Source organism: Grammomys surdaster, unplaced genomic scaffold (genome assembly GCF_004785775.1).
Source record: "Grammomys surdaster isolate TR1022 unplaced genomic scaffold, NIH_TR_1.0 234, whole genome shotgun sequence".
NCBI classification, from domain to species: Eukaryota; Metazoa; Chordata; class Mammalia; order Rodentia; family Muridae; genus Grammomys; species Grammomys surdaster.
The window spans coordinates 1,228,219-1,239,448 of NW_021604679.1; the positions used below are offsets into that span (position 1 = coordinate 1,228,219).

The following is an 11,230-nucleotide window of genomic DNA, read 5'->3' on the forward strand; positions in this document are numbered from 1 at the left end:
GGCCTCGAGCACAGAAGACAGATGAGAGCCATTTTCAGCTTGTCCTGTCCCCACTGACGCTCACTGAGTAGCACAGCATGGACCAGCGTGTTTCACACACACTCTGCCTGTCTGGGGAATGTACACATTGTCCTTCCAAAATCAAACTTATTAGCACATGTAGAAAAGGGTGACTGACTCTGGGGCAGCTTGGCACTCCATGTTGTATTCTTGGCGGCTGCGGCTCAGAGATTTAGAAGGTTTTGAACAGGATGCGAACATTTTAAATTGAATTTTTAGTTTGTAACCTTGCTTACCAAGTAGCTGCTTGTGCTTTTAAATGTCAAGTTGAAGCCATGTCTTAAAATACATTGAAATTCAGTAATGTCTCTTTTAAAGTGGTTCTTCTTCTAAGTCATGTTTTTATTGGCATAAAGAAACCATCTTTGGATACCTTGAATTCTGTCTAGGAATTATGGATTTTTTTAAAACACATTCACTGTTTCTGAGACAGTATTAAAAGAACAGTTATGATTTAAACTATCTAAGGATCAATTACAATATAAAAAATCTTTTCTTTCACAAAATAGCCATTTTTAAAGAATATACTATGTATGATGAAATGACATCCATTCTGTTGCTTAAGTCCTTGATATATTTAATTCAATTTGACATCACCTTTATGTTATATTTGACCATTACATAGTTGAGCCATACCACTTAATAGCTGTTTTGTGATGTAATATGGCTGTATATTCACACACAATATCTTCCATTTCTTAATATTGTTTTACGTTGTGTGAGTTATGCTAGCCATTCCTCTTAAGGAATTTTAAATGTTTCAAAAATTAAAATTAATATTTTTTCACACTTAATGCTCAGAAAAGGCTAATCATAAAAATCAAAATGCTCATTTAATTTTATTCAAAGTATTTATAATTATTTTCCACCTCAGTTTCCTGTACCTGATGAAGTCACCTTTAGAGTTACTTTGTACGTACGTACGTCAGTTTCACTGTGAGTGTTTTGCAGATGGCTGCATTGCAGAGTCCTTTCTACGGCGACAAGATGAACTTGTACTCTCTCTGTAAGAAGATAGAACAGTGTGACTACCCGCCTCTCCCTTCGGATCACTATTCAGAGGAGGTAAGGACTCTTTGGCCCATACGTTGGTTCATTTTGTCAACATATTTTACTAAGGGATTTTACTTTCCTCAGAAATGCAGATGGATGGTCCAGGTGGCAGAAAGAGCACTTTGATTCCTTACATCTTCTGAGTCTTGCTGTTAGATGAACTCTGCAGCTCAGTTTGGAGTGGGTCACAATGCAACATGTGAGAGAACCATAGTTGGCTTTCCTGATGGAAAGCAAACCCGTAGAAGGCAATTGTTCTAACCCAGCACTAGTCCCCTAGCCTCTTGTGAAGAGACTGAGTCCTCAGTTCCAACCTCTCAGACAAGAAAACAATGAGAACTCAACTTTGGGAGACCTTTGCTCCTGGTGTTTCTCAAATCTGAACTATGTACCTCTCAGCCACCTATCTCTGGGTCTTTTTCTTTCTCCTTTCTCATTGGGCAGTACCTTTCCTCTCAGCCCTCATGGCTTCAGCCACATTCCTCTGGGTAAGTCTTTTAAGGTTACTGTGCTAGGCCTGTTTATAAAATACATTAGATGGGACTGGCAATTTTCAAAGGCTTTCAAATATGAATCCTTGCTTGCCTTGCTAGTACACTGGAATGAGTTGTTTTGGCACTTACCCAACATCCAGTTTTTCATTAAACCATCTTCCATTTTATCCTAATATATGATGATTATTTGAGGGGCGTGCAGAATAGCAGTGTCTCGGGTCAACTAAGATGAGCTTGCAGGATCATTTGGGACTTCTCATCTGGGACCTACCTATGAAAGCACTAAAGTCTTGGCCATCTCCGTCTCATGAGCAACAGATATTTTTGCCCCAGGAAAATGGAAAGGAGCAAAGGAAAAATGGAGAACAATTATAGTGTTCACATATTAAGTAATCTTGTCATACTTTCTATTGTGAAATGAAAAGCATCTGGTTCTAGTATTATACAAGGAAATCTGAGTCCGTGCAGCTTGAATAATAAACATCTCTAAAGATTTTTTTCACTCTATGTAAATCATGTGTGTTCCCAGAATATAATTAGTACATATTCATCTAATAGTCTGAAACTGATAACAACTGATGCCTGCATGTTTGCTTCCTGGCATTGTATTTAGATAATTAGAACATACTCTTCGGAAGCAACGGTGATAATTTAAAGTATTATCTTTATTTGATGCTAATGCTCTTATGTTAGCCATTTTTAATTATTATTTTGGGTATAGAATATAAATATGGCCTTTCACAAAACCAACTTCAGAACTAGAGGCCTGGAAATACAGTAGAGTGTGAACAATAATGCAAAACGGTAGCAAGAATGTCAGGCGCCGCTCTTTGTTGTGTCATTCAGGCTGCCTTCTTTTCTCCGTGAAGCACATGAATATTTCACGTATCTGCATCCTCATCCCCTATTCTTCTTGACTAATTTTCAGACTGTCTGAATTTGCATTTCACATGGTAGCTGATTAGGAGATGCCGAGTGCAGCAGCGAAGCCTCAGCAGGCAGTTACCATGGTGACCTTCAGCAGGATTTTAATGATGATACCACTAGTGGTTCGTTGAAGTCGGCCTGCCTGCAGGGCTACTTCACTGCAGCTAAGTGTGAAGTTGGATATGCGGCTTCTCAGCCAAGGGGCAAATATCAAAGTCTGGCCCAGATAGAAGGTCTTCAAGTTGGGAAAGGAAAATAGATTCCACTTTTTACTTTGCTCTGTATAGTTACCAGTTCCAAAAAGAGCTATGAAGCAGAACATGTTATAGGGTGCACCTTCCAGAAGAGACAGTGCAGTTTCTGGTAATGGTAAAGCCTTTGTCATGTCCTGATGAGGTGGGAGGCTGGAATGCCTTGGTAAACAAGGAAAATAATTCTTGAGAAGCAAACTTGAAAATCATGGTGAAAAACATGCAGTCTGTATTAACAGAGTTTCTTTAATCTGATCAGGAATGAGGAGTTCTACAAGACTTTGAAGTGCTGGTGCTGCTAATAAATGTTTTCCTCCTTAATGAGGAACTAAATTTGTTTATAAAATAATTACTGCAAATTTGTGGTAGCAACAGAATCCTAAGCAGATTTACTGCCACCATAATGACATTAGTGAGCTCTCCAGTGCTTATTATAAAGGCTGTTCAATGGTTTTAAAATCCACATTGGTGTTTGTTAGGTTAGCAGAGAATAGGGACCATGAGAAGGTAAGTGCCAACTTTACCACTGAACTTGTCCTAAAGACTCAATCTATGTGTCTTTACAAGTTAAAATGGTAGGTTTCTGTAAGAGAAAAAAATGATAACTTTGAGTATGTCGAGAGCTTTCCAGATTTACTGAGGCACCCATATATTTTTAAGCTTCCTGCCCATTAAGGATTTAAAAGGAACACTTCATCCTAGGGCAGCGATACTTGCAAGCCCGCTTCAGCAATAGGAGTTGTAAGAAAAATAACAAGACTTCTAAATACAATTTAAAAGAACTCAAGAGCTTAAAAAATGAGAATTTCCCCCATGTTATGTCCTACAAGATAATTATAGTTTAACACTAAAGATCAAAAGCAGCATGCCTTGGAAATATAAGTATGTGCATCAAATCTTTCCTTCTAAAGTATGGTGTTTATGTACACATAATGTAAGTTCTAGATGGATACGTTTCAGCAATGCATAGTGGGTCTTAGAAAATGTATATTAGGACCTTTGTTTATGGTTTTGTTTTATGTAAATGTGGTGTTCCTTAGTCTTTTTTTCTCCCCGTAACACCCTCATCCATATGTGAGTACACTTACTGTACTTGAAAACAGTTACCTTCCCTTAGATTATTCTCAGCGTAAACTGTCAAATGGATTATGACAAAGCAAGCACTTTCTATACATTTGCTCTTTATTAGGAATCATAAGTCAAGCATCTACTCGGTCTGACCTCTACGTAAAACTCAGTGGTCATGGACACGTCTTCTTTGCCTTCATGGCTAGTGTGAGTTCTGCTAATAGGTCCATGAATTTTCACATTTTACAAGATGCTATTTCCTCTTTGCCAGCTGGCCTTCTTCTGTACCATTTCCCTGGCTCTTGGCTCCCTCACCTTCTCTTGGCAGTCATGCTCCTTGGTATATTCGTCTTCATCTCCACAACGTCAGGCAGTGACAGCAGCTCTGTTCTTGTCTAGGCCTGACAGGTTTTAAAAGTTAAATGATAGATGACCGATTGAGGGAATGAGGAAGTAATGGAGTTGGTATTAAAAAGAAGCAATTTAAAAACAAAATTAATGGCCTAAATAATAATAGTTGAATGGCGGAAACTTCTCAAAAGAATTGTCTAGTGAGGCACAAGATTTCCCAATGGCATGTTGGGAGATGTGGTAGCTCTCCGTCACTATTACTCTTCCTCGTGTGGGTTTTCTTCTCATTTTTTTATATAAGCATCATCAACCATGAGACATTTGGGGCATTTACTAGACTAAATGAAGCATACTTTGTCCCTGTGCTTAATTTCTTGAAGAGATACTGGAACAGTCATCAGAATCAAGTATGTGTTCTGTCAGTCATCTCTTTAGACCTAGCAGGAAAAAAAAAATAGCTTGAGTATCTAGATAGTTAAAAAAAAAAAGTTCTGAACATCAAATAAAGCATTCACAGATGAAATGAAAATGGGGTAATCTTGGTCCTAGAAAACAGACTTAATAGCAGTGTTTTGAGTAGAAAAAAAATTTAAACACCTATGAAACCTTGGAAAGATGGTTAGTTTTTTTTTATTGAAAGTGGACTGTTGTTAGAACAGCAGATGTACATGCATTTCGTGGTGGATGTCTTTTAGTCATTTTCTTTGGGTAACACTAGGCATTGAACCCAGGGCCCCATGCCTGCTAGGCAAACACTCTATCGAGATATGTGCCCAGCCATCTTCTATGTTTAATTGAGATAAAGAATCTCACTAAGTTAGGTAGGCTTAAAATCACACTACAGCCCCAGTTGCCTTTCACCTGGTGATTCCCTTGATTTAAACCCTCAAGTAGCTGAGATTAGAGGCCTGTACTACCAGGCCCAGCTCAGTAATGTTAAATTTAACAATATACATAAGATAAAGAGTGTATTTCCTAATTATATTTTGGAAGACTGACTGGCTTTGTAAGTGTTGTTATTGCTTTTTATAATTGAAGAAGCCAAATTGCAGTTTACGAATCAGAATTGATGAACCACTTTTCAGATTATAGTCTCTCTCATTTTCTATTCAATGTTGCTCAGTTTTATAGTTCTCGAACCTTTAGCTCACAGAAAGGTTTGTTGTATTAAAAATAGTTCATTGGAACCACCATCTCATAAAATTATCCTTTGAAGTGTGGACCTGCAGGTTGTATCCACGGAGAACTGGTGGGAAATGAGCTGCAGGCTTTCACCTCCAAGCTGCAGCCTGCTTTGCTTTTACCCCATTCTGTTATTTCTGTCGTCTTAGTAAGACAGCGCGCTCTCCTTTTCTTTCTGTTCCGGCACACTAGAGAAGGGTCTGCCGGAGAACAGGGCTGTGTTTGCTTGCTGTCTTTTTCCATCCTGGCCTTTCCTGGTTTGGCACAGCACTGCAGCCTAGTGCTTCACTCCCATGTTAAAACTGGCAGAAAATGCTGCTTTTCATTCTTCTTGGGACATCAACACATAAAAATAAACAGAACTGGCCAAAGACAGATTGCATTATTGCGACCTGCCGTGGCCATACACACATATACAAACGAATAAAAATCATGACTTTTCAGATTATTTAAAATATACAATAGTACAAGGTTTATAAAGTTTTCCTGTGATACAATCAACTCAAGCAATATTTAATTAAACAAAACTGATTTTGTGGCTTTTATAGGTCATTGGAAAATCTGGTGTGATAATTTGGCTTTGATAAAACTAGTACTGCAGTCTCAACTTTTGGAATCTGCCCTTTTATCAATATGACAACTTTTTATTAAAGAGACTTAAGTTGGAGACTTTGTTCCAGTTTATACGGATCAAGTAGACTTCCCGTGTTGACAGCAGTAGACTTGTAGCCCTGCCTTGGATGAGGAAGGTACTTTGCCTGCCTACTTGTGCTGCAGGGAGCTGGCAGCCAGGGAATACTCAGATGCAGGCAGCTCTAGACTTCTGTAGACTTCTCAGTCCTCCTCACCTTCTCTCAAATTCCTTGAGCTTACCATGTCAGAGAGCACTCCTGTCATCAGGATGCTCATCTGACCCGTGGCCACTCAGGGAGCATGCAACATCGACCGAAAGGACTGGGGATACTCTATGGAAACCAGCAATTACTTGAGCCCAAAAGTGAGCATGCGCCCTGAGGAATCCGAGCTCTTGCTTCCTCGTGTGCTGTTTTGTCTGCTCGTCAAGTGTTTGCAAAGGGAAGGAAAATAGAAGTCTTAGAGATGAAAAATTTTAAGTTGACATTTACAAGTAAATTCTTAAGTTTTAAAAGTCAGAATATACTTATGGAAGATTTATAAGGAAAGTTCTTTAAACTTCCAGTAACTACAGTAGCCTTTGTTTTGAGCTCATAAAGCTGTGCCTTATGTAAATGGAAAACGAGCTGAAAATGTCAGGTAGAGCCTCGTTCTCAAGTATTCGAAGTTAGTGCAAGTTTATAAGTAGTACGAAACATTGAATTTAATAAATCAAATATTTATCAGTAGTTCCTAGTTTCTCAAATTCTAATAGAATTTTATGAATTACTTAGGGTTTGTTAGTAAAAATTAGCCAGAATGATTTATATTGGTGCTGGGAAGTCTTTCCTAGCATAACCTTATAATAATGCCAAAATGAATGCCATTATCAACTTTGTTACACACACGGTTTTAAAGGTGCATTTACTCAAGTGATTTTACAATCTTTAGAATTAATGCAGTCATAGTCCAAGGGAGATGAAAATATTTAGTATAGTGTGTATAGATATTGAATGTGAATATTACTCCTATGCAGTTACATAAAGTTCCATCTGGTGTTATCTCAGAAACTGAATATTTGATGTTTCTTCTTAAAAAAATTGTTTTAGTAAATTTCATAGTCTCAGCCCTGTGCTATTTGGCCATTTACTAAAGGTTGCTGTGCAAGATTAAGCTGTGAGTAATCCGTGTGTGTGTGTGTGTGTGTGTGTGTGTGTGTGTACACATGCCCTTTATTCACCTGTGTTATAGAAGTGACACTGGGAAATTGTTCCTTGACGACATGAGTCCAAAATGGTGCCCTATATTTCATAGATCCTGTGGGATCCTATAAAACCATGTAACTTTCTGTAAGACTTTCAGTTTGTAAAGATGCTGAATGATCTCTGATTGTGAAATACAGATATCACATCACTTCAGCGTAAGATGGCTTTTTTTTCTACCCCTAGGTCAATCATTAGTGACACTCTGGTGTCCATGCTGGATATGCCTAATCATTTTATATAAATATCTAAAGCTCCAAATATAGTGCCTTTAATGTATTAGATCCACATTGGGGTGCTAAAGTGTGTCCTTGGATTGAGAGGAGTTGGGCATATCTGGAAGCTGATAGAGCATAATTGGTCTCAGAGGGATTAAGATAGGGGGTGATAAAGAAACAGGACCAATAGAATTAGTCTTTATTGTCCTATTGAGAATAGCGGTGGTGACCTAAAGCGATAATACACAAAGAACCTGACTGTTATTACCCCTGCGTGGCTAAACTTGACGTGTAATTGGGTTAGCACCCTGAGAACAATGACTCTTGACACTCTCTTTAATATTCCTGGTTTTAGGCTACATACTTTGATATCTCTTTGGAAATACCTAGATCAAAATATATTAATGGTTTATGTACTGAATTGGAAAACATTAACTTTATAACTCTCTACAGATATTATATAGAATTATTTCCTTAGTTTCGATTCATTTAACTGTTTCTGTGTTCCTTTTTAAATATCTCGGATGCCCATAAATGTAGCAGTTTTCTCTAGCTCTGTACAGGCTCTTACCTGGACAGGCCTTTCTGGCAAACTGTATTAAAAACAATAACATATGACCTTAAAACAAAAGTAGACATGAGAAAAGTAAGCTTTCTGTGATTGAAAAAGCACCTTTTGGCTTATATTATCTCTTCTTGTTTTTGTCAAGGTTATAGATTAAATACTGATCTTTAAAGTAATAACTGGATAGGTCTTGGTTCAACACACACATGTAAGCCAACAAATGCCTAGTGGTCTTAGAAATGAAAACTTAAACAAAAAAAAAAGAATAGAGGTAGCAATCTTGACTTCGTTTTCTTGCCATTTTCTTTTAGCGTGGTTAAAAATATAGTAGTTACTGTCATTGGAAAGCATTGGATGGTTGTTAAAGAATTTCAGAATAACTTGCTTTCTTCCAGAGAGCTAGAGAAACGTTTTTAAAAGATAGTACTAAGGGAGTGTGCCTTTAATCCCAGCACTCAGGTGGCAGAAATTGGAAAATTGCTTCAAGCTAGTGGACAGCCAAGTCTATGTAGCTCTTCTTAAAAGCACATACATACATAAACACTGAGTAAGGTCTTGCATATAATCATCTTATTCTGATCTTTAATGTCTGATTTTATTTAATGTCTGACTTTGAGAGAACACTCAGTGTCACTTTTTATTTTTATGAGGATATTATATAAGGACTTCCATACCCCTTTCTTTGGATTTTTTTTTTAAATGAGGCCTTTAAGGTTCCAACTCCAGTCTTCCCAGTGTGAGGATCACAGGTCTTGTGCCTCTTAGGCAAGTGTTCTCTCCAGCCCACTGTGTTTAAGTTTATAATCTAATGACAAGAGTGCTCTAAGTTGAATCCAAGTACCTTTTGTTTGGAGGACGATCCTGCTAGTTTCATGGTTGGGTCATTTTTTAAAAAGAATACTGCACCAGGCAATGGTGGCACATGCCTTTAATCCCAGAACTTGGGAGGCAGGTAGATTTCTGAGTTCGAGGCCAGCCTGGTCTACAGAGTGAGTTCCAGGACAGCCAGGGCTACACAGAGAAACCCTGTCTCTAAAAGAAAAAAGGGGGGAGGGGAAGAATACTGTAGTTGCAATTAAAACTGTCACACTGAGTCATAATATTCATATGAACACATTTGTGTCAACACTTAAGAGTGTCTTTAGTATAAAGCCATTCTGATTTCCTCATCAGTTTCTGACTCATTTGAGTTCCTGCCATGACTCCCTTCAATGGACTGCAATGTGGAAGTATCAAGTATCAGTCAAATATTTGCCTCCCCCAACTTGCTTTTGGTCATAGGATTTCTATTGCTATGATGAAACACCAACTTGTGAGGGCACTTAGTGCAAGCAATCTTTTGAAAAACAAATGGCCTACAGTCTGCCCCTCACTGTGTGAAAGGCTATTTCACCCTTGCTCAGAAGTGGTCATGCGGAAACCTGTAGACCAAGTTAGAATTTTTATATGATGGTAACACATAGTTCTAAACCAGCCTGGGCCTGAAGTGAGACCCTTTCAGTTCAAATCTACATCCTGCCTCCTAAAGCCTTTATGATCTTAGACCATTGCTGCTTTAGAAAACTGGGCTGCACTGGTAGCATTCCTGTAGGGTTGTTAGGAAGATTGAATATGTTAAGTCATACAAACATTTTATGATAAATTTCATTCATTAGTATGCTGAGGTCTTCGTATTCCATATCTTAGAGATCTGACAGTGATAAATCTGTCACTAATTCCACTAGCAGAGAAAAGTTAATCGAACTATTTTTTTTTTTAACTGATGGGGACTGGACATATAAAAGGGGATGGAGAGCAAGCACTGTTTATTTATGTGTGGATGAAGCATTGCCTTCATCTAACCATCTACCTGGCCTCTGGAACCCTCCGTGCTCTCCCTGTACAGCTGTTATGGGGTAGTGTTGTGCTCAGCTGCCCACTGGAGCGCCCACTCTTTTCTCCTTCTTGCTAGCCCTTGGACCTTTGGAGCGCCCCTGTCATCTCTGTTGTCTTCAGCTGTGTTCTATTCTTCCCGTGCTTTCGGTTGATTCTTCTTCAGTGCATGAGGGCTGGCCATTGGTTATTCATTGGCTACAGAGAGCACCCTGGTTCTGAAGTTCTCTGAGAGACAGGGAAGCTTCTGGACTACCTTGTATGATGTAGCAATGTTACAAAGTAAACTGTTCCTCTGACCACAGATATTCTGGTTGATTATGATGAGATTTTGTAACCTGGTTACCATTTCTCTGCTACCTTTTCTGCTTCCTTTCTCATTCCTATTTCTAAACAGAATTTCTGACACTTTGGTCACCTCGTAGGATGTGCTGGGTTTTTGTTGTTGTTGTTGTTGTTGTTGTTGTTTTTAACATAAGAATTATCATTTAAGAGCTCTTGCCACAGCCTTTTGTTATGTACAACATATGTTTTATTAGATCAACATAATAAAATGTTTTATTTTATAACATTTTGCCAAGTTATTAAAGTACTGTTCCATGTTCTTTTGAAAGGAATATAAATTGATATTGTCAGGCCTTCTTGGTGAGTATAACATTACCTCATCCAACATTGTGATCTCCAAATGTGGCTGAAGCTTAATCATTATATTTTATTCTGATAGACTTGTAATTAATGAATTGGAAATGGGACAGTGTAGTCTCCCTGCTTGATGCCTCCCTCTCTTGCCTCCTTTGCCAGCCCACCAGCCTTCTTCCCACTCCTCCTTCTCACATAACATTTCCTTGGTTTTAGCCTTACCAGTACCAACAGGTTCTGCCCATAGAGCTCACCAGTATATGTGCAATGAAGGACATGAAGAAATACAGGGCTATAATAACTCATCAAGTGCTACGCTAATCTGAATGCCAGGATGTTCTCAAAATGTCTAAACTATTGCTAATGACAAGTACAGGACAAGAAGATGTGGGTATAAAAGAAGCTATATGCTGTTACAAAGAGACACATAATTGCCAAACAAAGGTTATTGGAATTATTAAAAGTTATTGGTAATAAAATTCAATATTCTAATTGTTGAGTCTGGAAAAGAAGGTAGCTTAATGTTTGAGGATTTCCTCCTCACCCCTGGTATATAACTCTCAACTCTCTCCTTTATAAAGTGGGAACATTTAAATACTGCTTTGCATACTTAAGTATTAGAGTAATAGTTATACCTTACTATGCTGACAAAAGAATACAAAAGTATAAAATTTTA

The 11,230-nt window shown here is 38.2% G+C and overlaps 1 protein-coding gene across 7 annotated transcripts in view; it reads left to right on the forward strand.

The window, feature by feature from the left end:
* The window catches only part of Nek7 (NIMA related kinase 7), a 125,826-nt gene that overhangs the window by 111,521 nt on the left and 3,075 nt on the right, over positions 1–11,230 (forward strand). For all 7 annotated transcript variants that reach the window (XM_028773788.1, XM_028773790.1, XM_028773789.1 and 4 more), the window contains one exon: positions 1,012–1,131. In XM_028773788.1, the coding sequence (XP_028629621.1) occupies positions 1,012–1,131 (120 nt within the window). The remainder of the gene's footprint in view (positions 1–1,011; positions 1,132–11,230) is intronic.